The sequence below is a fragment of the Lodderomyces elongisporus genome, chromosome 4 (genome assembly GCF_030384665.1).
Source record: "Lodderomyces elongisporus chromosome 4, complete sequence".
Classification (NCBI taxonomy): Eukaryota; Fungi; Ascomycota; class Pichiomycetes; order Serinales; family Debaryomycetaceae; genus Lodderomyces; species Lodderomyces elongisporus.
Window position 1 is genome coordinate 1,876,545 of NC_083676.1, and position 18,377 is coordinate 1,894,921.

General features: G+C 37.9%; 7 protein-coding genes across 7 annotated transcripts; 4 read left to right on the forward strand and 3 right to left on the reverse strand. All coding sequences in view use genetic code 12, as the record gives it.

The window, feature by feature from the left end:
• Positions 1 to 342: 342 nt before the first annotated feature.
• LYS9 (saccharopine dehydrogenase (NADP+, L-glutamate-forming)) lies at positions 343 to 1,677 on the forward strand (the record flags this gene model as incomplete). The annotated part of the gene is made up of 1 exon (XM_001526379.1): positions 343 to 1,677. The coding sequence occupies one exon, from the start codon at positions 343 to 345 to the stop codon at positions 1,675 to 1,677; it is 1,335 nt and encodes a 444-aa protein (XP_001526429.1).
• Positions 1,678 to 1,879: 202 nt separating this feature from the next.
• Positions 1,880 to 3,574, reverse strand: DML1 (mtDNA inheritance, partitioning of the mitochondrial organelle; the record flags this gene model as incomplete). Its single annotated transcript, XM_001526380.1, has 1 exon — positions 1,880 to 3,574. One exon carries the CDS (start codon positions 3,572 to 3,574, stop codon positions 1,880 to 1,882), a length of 1,695 nt encoding a protein of 564 aa, XP_001526430.2.
• A 1,472-nt stretch (positions 3,575 to 5,046) lies between these two features.
• On the reverse strand, positions 5,047 to 5,709 carry PVL30_003816 (uncharacterized protein; the record flags this gene model as incomplete). Its single annotated transcript, XM_001526381.1, has 1 exon — positions 5,047 to 5,709. The coding sequence occupies one exon, from the start codon at positions 5,707 to 5,709 to the stop codon at positions 5,047 to 5,049; it is 663 nt and encodes a 220-aa protein (XP_001526431.2).
• Positions 5,710 to 6,601: 892 nt separating this feature from the next.
• PVL30_003817 (uncharacterized protein) lies at positions 6,602 to 7,657 on the forward strand (the record flags this gene model as incomplete). Its single annotated transcript, XM_001526382.1, has 1 exon — positions 6,602 to 7,657. The coding sequence occupies one exon, from the start codon at positions 6,602 to 6,604 to the stop codon at positions 7,655 to 7,657; it is 1,056 nt and encodes a 351-aa protein (XP_001526432.2).
• A 1,143-nt stretch (positions 7,658 to 8,800) lies between these two features.
• FUN31 (serine/threonine protein kinase) lies at positions 8,801 to 13,348 on the forward strand (the record flags this gene model as incomplete). The annotated part of the gene is made up of 1 exon (XM_001526383.1): positions 8,801 to 13,348. One exon carries the CDS (start codon positions 8,801 to 8,803, stop codon positions 13,346 to 13,348), a length of 4,548 nt encoding a protein of 1,515 aa, XP_001526433.2.
• Positions 13,349 to 13,737: 389 nt separating this feature from the next.
• PVL30_003819 (uncharacterized protein) lies at positions 13,738 to 16,446 on the forward strand (the record flags this gene model as incomplete). Its single annotated transcript, XM_001526384.1, has 1 exon — positions 13,738 to 16,446. The coding sequence occupies one exon, from the start codon at positions 13,738 to 13,740 to the stop codon at positions 16,444 to 16,446; it is 2,709 nt and encodes a 902-aa protein (XP_001526434.2).
• Positions 16,447 to 16,692: 246 nt separating this feature from the next.
• taf6 (histone H4-like TAF Taf6, SAGA complex subunit) lies at positions 16,693 to 18,282 on the reverse strand (the record flags this gene model as incomplete). Its single annotated transcript, XM_001526385.1, has 1 exon — positions 16,693 to 18,282. The coding sequence occupies one exon, from the start codon at positions 18,280 to 18,282 to the stop codon at positions 16,693 to 16,695; it is 1,590 nt and encodes a 529-aa protein (XP_001526435.2).
• Positions 18,283 to 18,377: the final 95 nt, after the last annotated feature.

Sequence of the window (18,377 nt, forward strand, 5' to 3'; positions counted from 1 at the left end):
GGTTAGTGGGTTAGTGGGTTAGTGGACAAGTGGCAGAGTTTTGTTAGAGGGAGGAATAGAAGTAAGGAAAATGGCGCGCTTACAAAATTTCTATAGCTAGGAGCTAACCGCTAACGGCCCACAATTGAACAAATGTGTAATTTTTCAACACCTTCCACAACAACAAAGGGTATTTTTTTTTCTACTGGAATAATATAATTTCAAATTTACACCCACTTCTTTTCCCTTTCTAAAAAATTTCTTTTCTTTTTTTTTTTTAAATTTTTTTCTTTATCATCTGGATAACTTACTTCTTATTCTCTTCACCAACATAAAGAAAACCTCAATTTCATTAGTAAAATCATGGTTCAGAAAGTTTTGTTATTAGGTTCTGGTTTTGTTGCCAAACCAACTGTCGACATCTTAGCAGCCGACCCAAACATCGAAGTCACCGTTGCGTGCAGAACTTTATCCAAGGCCAAGGAGTTGGCTGGTGACAAAGCCCAAGCAATCTCCTTGGATGTTACTAATTCAGAAGCATTGGACTCGGAATTGGCCAAATTTGACCTTGTCATCTCATTGATTCCATACACATATCACGTCAATGTTGTTAAATCCGCCATCAAGAACAAGAAACACGTTGTCACTACTTCATACATCAACCCACAATTGAAGGCATTGGAGAAGGAAATTGAAGCTGCTGGAATCACCGTAATGAATGAAATCGGTTTGGACCCAGGTATCGACCACTTGTACGCCGTTAAGACAATTGAAGAAGTCCACCGTGACGGCGGTAAGATCAAATCATTCCTCTCATACTGTGGTGGTTTGCCTGCACCTGAAAACTCTGACAATCCTTTGGGATACAAATTCTCATGGAGTTCGAGAGGTGTCTTGTTGGCATTGAGAAACTCTGCCAAATACTGGCAATCAGGCAAAGTCGTTGATGTCAAGTCAGAAGACTTGATGGCCAGCGCCAAGCCATACTTTATCTACCCTGGTTTTGCCCTCGTTTGCTACCCAAACAGAGACTCAACAACTTATAAAGAATTGTACAACATCCCAGAGGCAGAAACAGTTGTTAGAGGAACATTGAGATTCCAAGGCTTTCCAGAATTCGTCAAGGTTTTGGTTGACACCGGATTCTTGAAGGATGACGAAACTGAAATCTTTACAAAGGAAGGACCATGGAACGAAGCTACTGCCAAACTTATTGGTGCTAAATCATCATCCCAAGAAGATTTGATTACCAGAATTAAAGAGCTCACCAAATTCAAGTCTCAGGAAGACGAAGAACGTATTATTGATGGATTCAAATGGTTGGGTCTTCTCTCTGAGAAACCAATTCATCCAAAGGGTAACCCATTGGACACATTGTGTGCTACATTGGAAGAATTGATGCAATACGAAGAAGGCGAACGTGACTTGGTCATTTTGCAACACAAGTTTGGCATTGAAAACAAAGATGGAACCACAGAGACCAGAACCTCTACTTTGGTGGATTACGGTGTTCCAGGCGGCTACTCATCAATGGCCAAGTTGGTTGGTGTTCCTTGTGCCGTTGCCACTAAGCAAATCTTGAATGGTACTTTGAACAAGAAGGGATTGCTTGCTCCAATGTCATCAGAAATCAATGATCCAATCATGAAGGAGTTGAAAGATGAATATGGTATTTTCTTAGTCGAAAAGACCCTCTAATTTATAGATAGCAACTATTTAAATATATAAACAAGTATATTTAATTTACACATGAGCAATTAAAATCTACATACCAAACCGCTTTACACTCCCTCCCCTCCCTTTCTCTTCCCATTAAAAAAGAAAATGTAGAAATTCTTTGAAAAAAAATAAGAAAAAGAAAAAGAAAAAGAAAAAAGTAAAAAGTAGTCAATATTCATGATTAATCGTAAAAGTCATCATCGTCTGATTCATAACCGGACGAATATGCAGTAAGGGTATTTGTTAAATCCTCTAAGAGCTCATCTTTATCTTCAACAATCTGTGTAATTTTGTCACCACCATTATTGCTGCTGCTGCTGTTGCGAATATTCTCAATAATTACCCTATATGGTTTAAGAAATGAGCGCAACCCTTGGTGTACATTAAACTCCACATGAAACTTTGTGTTTGCACCATTTTTGAGAATCTCTATGGGGAAAGTATCACCACCTGTTAAAATGTTTTCTATATACAAGTTTTGATACATGTTTGTAATGTCCACATCTTCCTGTTTGATATCAACTTCTTGTTTAGTTATTATATTGCGAGAAAAATATCGCTCACAATCGCCAGTTAGTCCCAAATCTATTTTTTCATCCTTTTGTTGCATACTCTTGAGATTCAACAGCTTAGCCGTCCAGTCTTGTATATTTGACAAATTAACATCCATCATTTGACTAGTATTGCTTGCATTATCCGCTTCACTGACAATCTTGATTTCATTGACAATTTTCCTAGTTTCATCACCACGCAAGAGACTATCCTGCAATCGCAGCATATTTACCTGGTTAACAAATTGATTGTTGATACCCCAAATCGAATTAATAAACATTGCTTGTATACTAGAAGTGTGCCATACTGACTCCATTTCCACATTTTGCAACATTGTTGAAGCATAATCTGGTTTTATTGGGAAAAACAAATTCAGCAGTTTACTTAATTCAACAAATGACTTGATCTCCGAAATTTTTTGTATGGTGGAAATCTTCTTATTTGAATTTTGAGAAAGCAAAGCAAAGGTCCATATATTCATCTTGTTGTTGAAATATTCATCCTGAATACTTTCAACCATTGCCGTTGTGAATCCGCCCCATGCATCACTCATTGATGTGCCCAATTGAATACCTTGCAAATAATCACATCTTTCAAGCCAAGAACGGAAACTTTCCATAATCTCATCTTCCAATAAAGCGTTGTTGAACTCAGCGTGACCAACATCATATGTAGCAAACTTTTGGTTATTGAAATTGTAATGTGATCCTGGTTGATTATGTACGTGTTGATAATTGGGTAAAGTAATGATAGATTTTGGATTATAGATGAGCTTGTTATAGTCTGACCAGTATCGCGTGTTTCTTGTGTTGAGCAATCCAGAAGTTGGTTTTCCCAGGTCCAAATTTCGCTGATACTCATTCTTCTCAACTCGGGGTGCAGGTGAGGATAATGATGATGGAAAAGAAGAAGAGGAAGATGCAGAAGATGCAGAAGATGCAGAAGGTAGCTGCGATGGTATGAGTGATGACTCCTTGTTGAAAATGGGCATATCTAAAGATGAAGGTACTTGTTCCGAATACTCATACTTGCCCAATGCTCCCAATCCACCTCTTAGATCAAAGACTAATGCCCTTGGAAAATAACTGGATGATCCACCGCCAGCACCGCCAGCATCGCCAGCACTTCCATTATAATTATCACCACCACCACCACCACCAGTAAAAGAGCTCAAACTCAGACTTTTGTAGAGAAATGTGTTGAGATCATGATATGGAGATGCACTGGATTTCGTGTAAGGAATCTCTGACTCTTGACAATTGTAAAGATGAGTCGTTGTATTGTTTGCAAACTGACCAAATGAAAGGTTGAAAATTTCACTCATTATAAAGCCAAAAAACAAAAAACAAAAAACAAAAAACAAAAAACAAAAAACCAAAAAAAAGGAAAATAAAAAACACGGCAGGAGATTGGTCGATTCTGAGTAGTAACGAAATAATTAATAATTTACAGAGAAGGAATCATAAGAATTGAGGTACGATTTTTTGTAGATTTAGAGATGCGCTTTTGATTTCTCCATTAACTCCATAAATGTTCTTTGACGCTTTTGTGTGCGTGTGTGCGTAACTTTTTCTTTTCTATACAAATTTATTTTTACATTTAAAAATTTGTCGATGATGCAGAAATATATATATCTGATTACAAGGTCAATACAATAGGAGCTACCGAGTTGGCTATGTATTACACTTTTCGGTTCATGAAGAGAATCCCACTTGTATAAAATATATAGATGTGACTAAATCGCACGTAGTTCTGAGTGAGTAGCTTGATAGATTATTATCAATCTGGAATATTACAAAGCAGATTATAAATAACCCAAGTGCGCTCATTGAGCTCGATATAATCACACTCACGGGTGGAAAAAATTACTATGAACTGTATAAACATTTGAATGGACCTTTAGACACGTACTCCACTAATTTAGTTCAATACTGTGTACTCAATATAGCCAAATTTGCGTAAGTGATTTACTCATGGATAAAAACCATGCCATTTATGGTGGATTGGCATGAAAACTGCTTTCAACATAGTGCGTGCTTTATTCTGAACAGTATGGTATATTCTCTCTGCAATGTCGTCTTGGTGGGGGTGATAAGGCATAATCAGTTGATGTTCAATTCCTTTCGATGAAATGAGATTATGCAACTTAGTGTTTAGAAACTCACCACCATTATCCGTCCATCCATAAAGCACCAACGCGGTCATTGTTACCACTAAAAAGAATACTTGTTTCAGCTAAAGTGATAAAATTTTGATCAACGTCTCTGTGGCGTTAGGATTAACTCGGCAAAGTATCGACATGTAAGTAGTGGCTGTAACCATCAGCAATGTTTAAAGAATATATTTGGAACCGTCGAGTGATCCATATATAATGAAAATGGTCTACAGATGTTTGGGTGAAAAAGCTGGAGGTGGACGGGTAGGAGAAAAAAAATTACTTACTTTGAGTTTGAGAACAAAAACTTATCCAGCACAACATGCTTCATCATATGGAACAGCACCAGTCATCAAGTCTTTGTCAGTAATGAATCGTTATGAAGCACCACTGTCGATGAATCTGCGTCCGGAAAGATCCAGGTGCACAAGATTAAAAAAAAATAGGCGGTTTATCAGCTAGGGAATTCGAGGAAGTAGTGTTCGAATTAAGCTTCAAGGGGCTTTCGCCCACAATTGTTTTTTTTTTTTCTATTTTTACCTTTATTTAGACACCTAGGAGCATAATGACCAAACTTACCACACGAATGGCACTTAGCAACGTTTTGGGCGACCAACGCCAAAGATTCCACTTCAGTCTCATTAGGGAAAATCCTCAATTATGCGGTCAAAAATGGATGTGAGGATAGGAATGGTAAATTTATTCCAATCATCATAATACTCCATTTGAAACTTACTAATCATTCCATCAATTTGTTGTTTCAGAAAACCCTCGGCACGAAGACCAGCCATGTAGAGGACTCCACGATATGCGGCATAGGGGATTCGATTGGCAATAGCCATATCAAAATGATTCACAGCATCATGGTAGTGTTGGGTGCGAGAACCTTTTTGATTTTTCCAAGGTCGTAACCGTAATTGATACGCCAATTCGACAGCAGTACGAAAGCGAACAGTTCCATATTCTCTTTTGAGATACTGATACATTTCACGACCAGTTTTGTAGTGTCCATTCAAGTGAGATCGAATCTCTGGCGCAACGCTATTCTTGATTATCAATCTAGAGATATTATCGAGCGCATTGATAAGAACGGGCTCATCTGCGTCAGACTCATCCATATAAAGGGCAATTTTTCCAGTATTGCAGTATTTAATTAAGTCAGTGGAGTAAATTTCAAAAAAGTCAGTTAAACTATCATGCCATTCATAGTAGTTTATATCACTAGTGAGTGTGATAACATCGAGCTCAATGAGCGCACTTGGGTTATTTAAAATCTGTTGTAAATGGAAAATCCTTGACGTCATTATTTTATTTAGCTGCTTAATATATAAAGCTATCCACTCAGAACTACGTGAATTTTAGGCCCATTTATATATTTTATACAAGTGATATTCTCTTCATGAACCGAAAAGTGTAATACATAGCCAACTCGGTAGCTCCTATTGTATTGACCTTGTGATCAGATATATATGTATATATTATGCACCCCCCCCCCCAACAGGTCACAGAAATTGCGAGCAAAAAAAAAAAAAAACTTCGTAACTTCAAATGGTGGCAGGTTAGATTTTCTATTTTCTTTCTATCTCTCTCGGTAGTGCAAAAGATTTTGAAATAATGTGTATATCTGAATTTTTTTACTTATTTGTTAGAAGTTGAATTACTTTAATGATCGAATACATATCGAATTTTAGGGCTTAAAACTATTGTTGTTCGTTTTGTTTCAGACGCGTTTTCGATTCAAATTTTGAACAACGTCATTAGGGGTAACTTTTCTCTCCCAAATTAAGTTTAAAATGAATGGGTAAGTGAGAGAGCGGGAAAATGTTTTAGTTAAGAAGCTAAATAAAAATAAAAATAAAAATATAAAAATAAAAAAAATACAGAAAACGAAAAGAAATTAAAAAGAAAACATAAACTTGAAAGTTGGAGATTTAAGAAACTCATTAACAACAACAACAACAACAACAACAACCACATCATCATCATTATCGACAAATAACCAGTTCTTTCACAATAATCCTCAACTCTAAATTTCACAGACAATTAAGAGAAACTAAAGGAGACGCATTTATTTCCTTTTACTTTACAATTTTTATTTATTCTGTAGAGCTGAACGCATTATATTAAAGATTATTAATATCAGCATATTTGACTGCTACAAGTTGAGTTAGAGAAAAGAGACGTTTGAAAACAGATATGACTACTAGTTTGGAAGTAAGTGACATTACCAAATCACCATCTATATCCTCGCTTTCATCAGTTAATACTACCCATTCTACAGAACAGCTCATCAAGAGTTTGTCGGACTCACCTACAAAGAAATTAGATACCCAACAAACTGTTAATGGAAATAGCACAGAAAATACTGCTAATACTGCTAATGACGCTAATGACGCTAATGCAGCTGAAACAGGTGAAACAGGTGAAACAGATAATATTGGTGTTACCATTAATACGTCCAGTATTAATGATAACGATACAGAAATAGGTACCTCAACTCCTACTACAACAAATCTCACTACCGTTCCTACAACAGAGACAGTGTCTCCCATTGCACAACCAACAACTAAACTACCTCAATCCTTCGCCTCAAAAACTACTTTCTACAATGAATTAAACAACTCAAGCAATACTCTCATCAGCAGTAACAACAACAACACCACCACCACCACCACCAACAATGGTATCACCAACAATAGCAGCACAACCAATGGCAATTCCAACAAGCCAATCACAAATAAAAAGAAACCCATTAAATTCACAGTACGGAAAGTATCACACGAATTAATTAACCCTTCTGCTGTATCGAGTAACACCGCATCCACTTCGTTCTATACCAGTACATCTCATCATAGTAATAGTCCCTTGCTCAATGACCGGCAACAAAATCTGCACAACTACCTGAAAAAACAGCAACAACAACAACAACAACAACAACAATATCATCATCATCATCACCATCATCAACAAGCAGATACAAGAAAACTAGAAAGTGCCCAAGCGAAATATAGCTCGTACGAGAATCGTATTGTCAAGATTGAAAAAGAAATCGATTTTTTGACTCAGTTGTTGCCTCCATATAACGTCGAAGTTGATTATAGTACCAGAGTCAAGATTCAAAATGCAATTGAGAAGTTGAGAAATAAGCAGGATGAAATTGAAAAAAAGAAGTACACGTTAGGGATCACTATAAGCAGATTATGGAGGGGCCACGAAGGTAGCGAGATTTGGGTTAGGAAGTTTGACAATTGAACATCATTTGTCATGCTGCAATAAGAAAAGAAAAACTGGGTGCTCTGAAGATAAAAGTCAGAATCTTTGAGGAGAGGTAAAAAAACAAAGTAGGAAACAAACAAAAAAAAAATAAACAAGATATGAACAAGGGCGTAGAATAATTAACCGGGTTTAATATTACTAGTGCTTTAAGCTATTGATGCTTCGATATTAGTGACAATAAAACATATGTATCATCTGAAATTGACACTTTTTTTATGATAAAGTTTGAGTGAAAGTTAACTTGTATGAAAAGCTGACTTCACTTTACTAGTATAATGGAGTTGGCGTATAATAAAAAATCGAACTGATGCGATGCTAGAAATTAGTCAACGGGCGTCTGAGTGAGGGAATGGGGTTTTAGAGGTCGAGGACTGGAAGGTGGAGGGTAGATGAAGGGATATTTAAAGACATCTACACTATATTCCTCTTCTTATCACTTATCACTGCATGATTGGAATTTACACAGAGTAGGAAAGAAAAAAAAAGGTAATTTTTCATACTGTACCTTTCAGATTTATTTACACCTCGCTGACCAGATTAATCGAATGTATCAATATCTAGTTTATCTAGTTTATCTATAGCCTTACATATAGTAATATAAATATCAGATGTTTGTCTGCTTTATGAATTAAGGTACCTTTGTTTTTCGTGTCTTTATTTTTTTATTTGTCTATACAGGATCTGCCTCTCTTACTTTGTCATCGTTTCATTTTAGTTTGTATGTGTAAGTGTGGGTGTGTAGGTGTGTAGGTGCGAGCGTTGACCCTTCACCCGCAAAAATCTCTTTTTTAATTTCTGAGTATCAAAGATTAAACCATTTGATGCAAATAGAATTAATAACCAGTCTCACTATATTTACGACTTTTGTTAGCATTCTATTCTTGAGCACCAATACCAACATCTACTTCTGTGACTTTGCTTAGTATCCACTGGTAATATACCTACATACACCTACACATACCTATACATATCTACCTAACTAATTAACTAACTAACTATCTATATATATATATAAATAGCTAAGTATAGCTTTACATTATAATTCGGTTCTCTTACTGCGGACTGAGCAGCCACAAACACTCAAAGCCCTAGTATCATCTAGTTATCATTTCGTTTCACATGTCTACACAATTTGAAAGGGAAAACACCTCAAACAGTCAAGTGTTTGACGACAAGACACTAGCAGCTACAGCAGAAGCCACGACAGCATCGGCAGCAAGAGACCGTAATTATTTCAATAGTTCTGATGATGAGAATATAGACAGGTTCGATGATGATGGACCCATATGGTTTGGTAGGAACCTGAACTCACAAAGAGGTGGCGCCTCAACTACTGCGCCCTTGCCATCCTCATCCTCATCCTCATCCTCATCCTTTTCTTCATCGAGGTCAAGATCAGCGAATAATCGAGTTGTGGGGATATATCTGCATACAGCCCTTCCCTTACCACTGCCGCTGTTAATAGATCCTAAATCTCAGGATCTCCAACATCCAGATTCATCCGATACTACGTCATCAATCACACCATCTTTGCGTTTCTCAAGGCCAGATGTAAATTTAAAGCAACCATCGTCGGAACAGTTTGCTCCTGCTCATTTACCAACGCCAAGCAATAGCCTAAACTCTCACTCAAACTTGGAGCCAAACCTGAATCCACTTCTGAACCCAGGTGCAATCACAAATTCAACTGCAAACACAAATTCAACACCAAGCACCAATGCAGATAATCAGCAGGACAGATCCAACTATGAAAGTATTCTCAAATTTCCCATAGAGTCTTCGCACTCGTACTCATATGCACATTTGTCACCCAATTCACTTGCACTAAGGTTGAATGTTTTAAGGAGATGTTTAGAGATTCTCAAAGACAGGCCTGATTTGTTTAGATCTATAGCTGGAGGGAGTAGCAATGATGCGAATGAAGAAGAGATAGATAATGACAATACCAACAACTACTACGACCATGCCCAAGACGACCATGTCCACGGCGATGCAAATAATGACAACACCTCCTACCAGCGTTTCAAATTTGAAGCACAGACGCCGCATTCAACTACTTTAGGTATCAAACCAAAGAATAAAGTATTTACACAACTCCAGAATCTTAGTACAGATTCTATTTTGGACACATCATCATCATCATTATCGCCAACAACATCAGCATCTTTAACAGAAAAAACAAGCAAAAAGTATAGATTGCAAAACAATGCATCATCTGCAGCCTTGGCTGCATTATTTAGACCTCCCTTGCCAAGGTCTGACTCTTTACCTATTGATACAACTCGAAGTGGGCTTCGAAAAGTGAGTGCTCCTTCAAATTTGGAACAGAGTTCCACTGCCACCACTAATATCAGCACAGTCACCAACCAAAAGTACGATGAAGACAATTTATCAACCAACGATGGGTTTAAAGATGTGTTGAATCTTTTGGAAAAAGATATGGACTCTGTGATGAATAATTATGAGATTGCATCTACATTACATGATCTTTCGCTATCTTCGCAAGAAGAGCAGCACAAGATCAAACATGACATGGTTAAAAAGAAACTTATTTACGCATTGGCAATGCCATTTCTTGAAACTTCAGTACAAACATCATCGCTATTGGAGAGTGAAGATGGTTCTGCATTGAAACGCGCTGCAATTAGACCCTCAACCACTGCATTGAACTTGCTCAATAATAACTTACATTCCAAAGCACTACCGCTGGGTGTACTGGCTGCACTGGCTGCACTGGCTGCACTGGCGCCAATGACACCATTGACACCACTGGCACCACTGACAGCTGCTGGACCACTAACGCCCGTAACACCAACGCTGGCATTGCACGCGATGCACCCGCTTAGCACCGAACAATCAAATGAACATCCAGGGCGAACGTCACACAATGGAGGAAATACCAAGAAACGGCCTTTCCAATCTATGCTCACTAGCAAGTACTCAGCACCACAATCCGTGTTCACGATCGAGGCAGATCTTCCATGGTCCGTCAAGGCGGCAAATGACTTGGCATGCCTCATGTTTGGAATTTCAAAAACTACTATAAAGGCATTAACACTTATGGACTTGATTGCACCACAATTTCGTGATTTTGTTATGTCACGGTTAACGAAAACGGCATTTGAGAATAGACGAGGCGATCATAACCTTTTTGCAGGAGAAATAGTTGCCATTATCCGACCTGGGGACCAAAATTTTTCGTACACTTCTCTTTGGGCGAAGAAAAAGGGGAATTTGATAATCTTTATGTTTGATCAAGTGCCCTGCGATGCTTTTGATGCAGTCATACTGCGACAAGATGACGATGAAAACAATAACAACAACAACAAGAGGGAACATATTTATGAGGATATATTTACCATACAGTCCGTCCACGAAGTTGCTGGAAACCTTGTACGTGATCATGATTTGACTACAAACTTGAAAACACTAAGAGAGTTGAGTGAGTCCTTGGACTCAGAATTGACTGAATATAGTAAAACTTTACCGAAAGACGAAGATAAGAGTCGAGCACAAAGTCACTTTATCAACCGTACGAGGTATTTCACTCTTCAACTTGAAGAAGGCAACCAGAGTATTCCCTGTGCCATAACATCTAGCTCAATTCCTTTGAATGATAACAAGTCTGCCATTAAACTCAAAATTCACACAATGCCTTATGTTGCAGGTATATTTGTGCTTAATGCGAGGACTTTTCAAATATTATCCTGTAACAATGCAATTGCAAGGAATTTATTTGGAAGGTCATCGGAAGAGTTGCAGGATCAATGCATCAACGAAATTATTCCAAATTTTATCGATATTCTACATGTCGGTCTTGAAACCAATACTGAGACATTCCAACTCACCACGGGGTTGGTATTGCCTGAGCATTTTTTCAGAAAATACGATGCGCTCATCAAGTACCAGCAACTGTCTGACCTGACTGAAACTGAAGAAGACATTTTCTTCAAGTCACATGGTGTTGAAGGTAAGCATCGTGACGGGAAGACCATATTTGTTGATGTTCAAGCTCGAACTTCAGATGAAGATGCATTGATTTTGTGGGTGACTTACTCCAGAACTGGGCGAGCACGCAGTATGAGCAAAGAGCTAGATAAGCTAAGCTCATCGACTTCGTCTATTTCTTTAGCATCGAGCGATAAATCTGCCGGGGCTACAACCAGCTCAACACGCACTAAATCTCATTCAAGTCATGCGAGATTGTCAGATTTGGTTCTTACCCCAAATCAGGCGCAGACTCAAACTCCCAAACATGAAAAGACAGGAACAAACGATTCATTATCGTCTATCGGTGGACCTCTTCCTTCGCAGTTGAAGTTGTTTGACAATGAAAAGGAAAAAGAGCTATTGGAGTTTTCACCGCGAGAAGTAACGAGAGCGCTGAGTACTCGAAGGGTTGATACAGTGAATATATTGCCAAGAGCCAGTTTAGATAGCTTTATGTTTCATGACCAAATCGAAGATCAGAAGAAAAAACAACAACAGCAGCAACAGCAGCAGAAAAAAAAGAAGAAGGCTTTGTTTGAAGGAGAGAAGAACCCAAACAAAATAGAGGAAGGGGTGGAACTGAACAGGTGGAATGACGTTAATGAGCAAGAAAATGATGGAAACATAAAGGAACGAAAGCAAATAGAAGAAGATGAGAACGAAGTAGGCGGACAAGCGGGAGAAGAAGAAGAAGAAGAAGAAGAAGACGAGGGAATGGTGCAAGAATTGACACCTCATGAGGTAATGGTTCATCAAAACTCCTTCAAGGCCACGTATTCCGAAGAAGAAATATTGCAAATGGAAAATGAGTTTCTAGCTGGTATTCGCAGCAAATCATCACAATGGCCTCAAGATGTTGGGTTGGCTAGGCGGACGAAAAAATTTTCTGAGTTTAAAGTGGTGAAGGAGATGGGTGAAGGAGCCTATGGTAAAGTTGTTCTTGCTCAACATAAAGAAGATCCAGTCTACAAGATCATTATAAAGTGTATTGATAAGGAAAGAATTCTTGTTGATACATGGGTAAGAGATCGTAAGTTGGGTACAATCCCCAGTGAAATCCAGATTATGGCATTCCTCAACTCCGAGCCACACCCAAACATCATGAGGATTGTTGATTTTTTTGAGGATCTGAAATATTACTATCTTGAAACCCCCATTTTTGGAGACCCACCTGCGATCGATTTGTTTGACTATATAGAGGTCAAAAAGGATTTGACCGAAACAGATTGCAAATTTATCTTCAAACAAGTTGTGTCATCAATATACCATTTGCACAAGCAAGGAATAGTCCATAGAGATATCAAGGATGAGAATGTCATTGTTGATGAAAAGGGACTCATCAAGCTCATTGACTTTGGGTCAGCTGGGTATGTCAAGCAAGGACCATTTGATGTGTTTGTTGGAACTATAGATTACGCATCACCAGAAGTTTTGCGCGGAGAGAAGTATGAAGGGAAACCGCAGGATATATGGGCTTTGGGAATTTTGCTTTATACAATGTTGTACAAAGAGAATCCATTTTACAATGTTGATGAAATCATGGAGGGTGATTTGAGGATCCCATACGTTGTGAGCGAAACAAGTTTAGCTTTGATCAAGAAAATTTTGGTTAGAGATGTGGCAAAAAGACCAACAATTACAGATATAGTAGAGTCAGATTGGTTGCAATCTGAATAAAGACTTTTTGAATTCCGAAAAAATCAGCAGAAAACGATATTTATTAAGTTATTTTTTTCTTTTTTTTTTACTTTTTTTTGTCGTTTGTTCTTTGACATGTATGCGTTGTGATATAGATTCTCTATGTAGTTTTATATGCAAAGGTGTCTCTGACGATGTTATCTATATAATTGATGTTGATGTTGATGTTGATGACTAGTCAGGACTTTCATCTATGTTGTTACTACTATAGAGTGCGCATTATTTTTGGACTGTAATTAAATCCGAAATTATATGACATATATTACCTACAAGTACGAGTAATTTGTATACAATCTATATTTACTCATAGCTTCAAGGTCAGCAAAAGACTTTATACATGTTACTGGCTTTATTATATATATACTGCTATGAGCTTAAATGACGAGGTGACATTCAACTTGTATTCTAGCAATGGCACTAAATGCGAAATCAGAATAATACATCCCATCAGTCTCACTTCTGTACTTTCACACATTCCTGCCAAGATTTCAACACTGAAGGAAAAGATTCATGATTTCCTAACACATGATTATTGCGACACGAAGAATAAAAATGAAGAGGAAACTGAAAAAGAAGGTAATCAAGAAGAAGATGAAGAAGCCGAAGACGAAAAAGAAGAAGATGCTGAGCAGAAGAGTTTATACCTCTTCAAGTCAGATATCAAAGTACGACCGAGCCTATATCTTTGTGAGATTACTACGCGAGATTATGGAGTTCTAAAATATGGAGCCATCTTTCCTGTTGAAGAGGAAGCAGGTATATTTGGTGTATTCCCGGTGCCGCACGAAATACAGCGATCAGAATTAGGGAGAGAATATTTGAGTATGTCAAATGGCAATGATTTAGGCAAGCTTATGGTGGAAGAGATTGTAGGTCAAGATGCGCTCAAGTTAAAAGCAGATGATGCAAATACGGAGATTTATCATCAGGAACAGAATGAGACCAATAATGACATGGAAAATGGAATGGAACAAGAAAAGAAAGAAAAGCAGAAAATATTATTCTCAATGAAGCCACCGGTAATTTCACAAGCAGTGAACCAAAGTCCTGAAAAGATCAATAACCCAGAAACCTACATTCAAACAAAGTATTACAGCTCGCTATATGCATTAACCGAACCTTTAAACTATTTTCCAAAGACTGCATTGACTCGATATCGTAATATGTGCACAAGTCAAGAAGAAGTAAGTAGCATCTTGCGCAGCATTATTTTGTCGATTGATGAATTTGATAGAAGATATGCAAGGGGAGTCAAGTTATTTTTAAGCGAGGCTTGTAATTATTTTGAGTTGGACAGTATGGAGAAGTTGAAGGCTAAGTTAAACATTCTGGTGTTTATGGCGCAAGAAAATGAGGGAGACAATGAGGAAGGAAAGAATGGACAAGAAGAGCAGGAAAAACAAAAGCTCAAAATTACCGGAATAACGCCAGACCAGATGCAAAAAGTGTTGTTACAGTTAAAAATCAGGGAAGCGCAATTGCAAATTGTGATTTTGCTTGAGTATTTTTGGAGTATTGAAATTGATGAAGTAAAGCTTGTGGAAAACCACCTTGAAAAAGTTACAAAGGAACTACAAAAATCACATTCAAAGCAAAACGTTTCTTTAGTACGAAAGAAGAAGAAGAAGAGTAAGGGTAAGAGTAAGGAGAAGAAGGAGAAAAAAGTGAAAAGAAGCGATGAAGAAAAGGGGAACAATAGCAAGAAAAACGATTCAAACGAGGATGAAAACGTAGATACCAAAGAACTTAAAAGAATTACCCCAAAACTTTTGACTAACATAGGCGAAGAGACAAAAAGTGAAAATGATTATTGGGCTGCACTCGAGCTATTTTCTTATTTAAACGCACTTGTCGACCGATTAAATTTATGGGAGGTTCTACTTTCAAGTAAAGATATAAATAACCTGCGAGGATTTATGGCCTATGTGCTAATACCTTACTACCATAAAAGACTCCCGCATTTAATGAAACACATTGTGCAGAATATGAAGCTGACGAATATGAAGTTTACTAGTTTGAAGAAAAAGAAAACTGCCGAAGGCGGAGATGATGATAGGGACGAAAAAACTGGTAAAGAGGATAAAGAAGATCAATATGATCTTGAAAGAATTGATGAAAACTATGTGAAAGATGACGATCTTGACCAAGTTGACCAAGCTGACCAAGCTGACCAAGCTGACCAAGTTGACCAAGCTGACCAAGCTGACCAAGTTGACAAAGTTGGAGTGCAACATCAACTAGTGGGACGACCCAAATTAGCCGATGGCAGCGCCAATGAGTCTATCATTAAAGACATTTCGATCTCCACTCTTCGACGCTCTAAATCAAATCTTGGCCAAACTAAGGATTTGGATAAAAGACAAGTGAACTTGGATCTAAAACCGTCACAAAAACAGGAATCGAGAATTGGTGGAAACTCTGATCCTAACTCAAGTCTAATTTTTACCAAAGCCAAAAGAAGCAAAAGTATTCCTCAAATATCCTCAACCATGATCACCAACACACCTGTCAAAAAGAAGCAATTGCAGACCATGTCATTTTCACAAGTCGAAGCTACTCCCGCTAGCAAAACGAATGCTAACGCCTCGGGATTTACGGAAATCTTTTCACCAGCTAAAGATGAATCCATATTCTCGAGCCCCGTAGAAAACTTTAAAAAACCATCAAAAGTTAAACAGCCTAATCTGCTTACACAAAGGTTGCATGAAGCAGCTGCAGTAGCGGTGTCTACTGTTTCAACTAGTAATCAAGTTGATGTGGAAGCGACTCCAAAGAAAAAAGTCGTATCAGGGACCGGTACTGGTCAATTACTTATACTGGCAACGCCATTAAAACCGCAAGAGAATGGCTTTATTTCGAAACTTCACGTTAGTTCTTCTTCGCCAATGGCAAAGGAAAGTGCAAAGCCAAGACCAGGGGACCCAAATCCTGTTCATGAGTCACCCATGTATAATGCATACAAAAATTCAAACTTGTTGAATTTTGATGGCGATCAAGACACAGATGAGGATTCTGACGAGATATTGAACCCAAAGAAAAAGCAAAAAACTGTAGCAACATACACTAGGCGAAAATAGACGAAAATAGACGAAAATAGACGAAAATAGATGAAAATATGTTAAACTAAATTGAAAATTTCATTATAAGATAGAAACAAATAAATGACAAAAGTAAAAAGAGAACGACACAAATGCAAATAGAATCGCCTTAGAGTAGATTTGAACCAGGAAGAAAAAAAACAACAACAACAACAACAACAACAATAAAATAAATTGACATTTGAATCATGGAAAAGTAATCTAAATAGTTTTTAAAATGTATTACTAACTAACCTCGCCAAAGAAAATACCTTTAACTATGTCCTTTGCATCTCCTTGCGCTAAAACAATTTCTGAAAGTGGCGCTCCCAACCTTTTGCGTAATTTGTCTTTTAATTCTTCTGTGATATCATCTACTTCCATCGCATCATCATCATCATCATCACCATCACCATCTTTATTAGTATTGTTATTATTATTAACATAATCATTCTTGTTATTATCAGTACCATTACCATTACTGACACCACCAATCTCAAGATTCACTTTTAAGCTTCTAAGAATGTCTATAACCGTGTTAACTAAAATCTCCTTCTCTAGCTCCAGCTCATTTTCTTCAATGATGGTCCTGTACCATACTTTCAAATTGCCCACTAAGACAAGTTTGAGCACTTCGCTTCCGAGATTTTTGAGTCCCAATAATGCTCCATAGTGTGTTCCCACAGGCTTTGTCGAGTCTAGTAACGCTCGCAATAAGGTTCTTGTGACTCTAGGACGAAGTGTCGAATATGATGATCCATAAGTCTTGATAACGTGCTCCAACAATATAGCAGCAAACTCTCGTATTGCCAACTGGCTTCTGAGCGTGTCTTCGCATTCAGGCGAATTGTCCTTCACTACAGGGCCAATTCGTTTGGCAAGAAGCAATGTAAGTATACAGGGCATCAAAGCATGAACATAGGGGTCCAAAAAAATTGTCCTGTTATCAGCCAACGCAGAGATGACTTCAAGCATAGTTGACAAAATCTCAATATTTCGTAATTGGTTTGTAATTTGTTCAGCCACAAATTGAATAAAATATGGCACCAACTGGTGCAAACCTGGATCAGACTTTAATGACGTCAAGGCAGCATTCTTTAAACTTTCCTTCTCTGGGTCAGAACTCACCAACACCTCCACCACTTTATCAAAATACAATTTGAGTTCTTTTGATAATACATGTTTAACCAACGGTTTAGTTTCGAAATCTCGTTCCGTTGTTGATGTTGATGTTGCCGTTCCCGCTTTCTTCTTTGACACACCAACACCACCACTACCGCCACCATCTTTACCATCATTAGATACACCAAGTGCCAAGACGTCGTTACCCAAGAAAGTTGATGTTGCTCCTCTAACGGCTGGCGGTAGATTTTTGATTTCAGATGGAAGTGGATTTTGAGGTACCATGGGCTGTACACCTTCAATAGCAAGCCAATGTGCAGTAAATGTAGTCTTACGTGGGATTTTTGGCAATTCCTGGTTGATCAATTTTTCAAACTCAACTTCGTGGTCATCGATATAGTATAGTGTTTGACCTCCTGCGCCAACCATAGTTTCCTTAAATGTTAATGGCTGTGAGTTATCGTACCCATATAATGGCTCCACATTAAGCACTTTCAACGCATAGTCAATATCGGTAGTCATAAGAGTCTTGCGCTTCGAATGACGCATGAATTTGATTGCAAGTTCGAGAATCTCATGGATTCTGTATTCGACATCCATGGCCAAATTCTTTGCCGATTCATCAGGGAGATTGATTCCCATCGAGTCGGCTGAATCCTTAACAGTGTCATATGGAGACCATAAGGAATGTGACAACGGAACTCTTGTATCCATATTCACAGTGGGGTTGTTCTACTAATAGTATTGTTTTCTTTTTTTTTTACTGTCGGTGATGTTTGTTGACAATTTCTTCACTAGTATATTTTCAC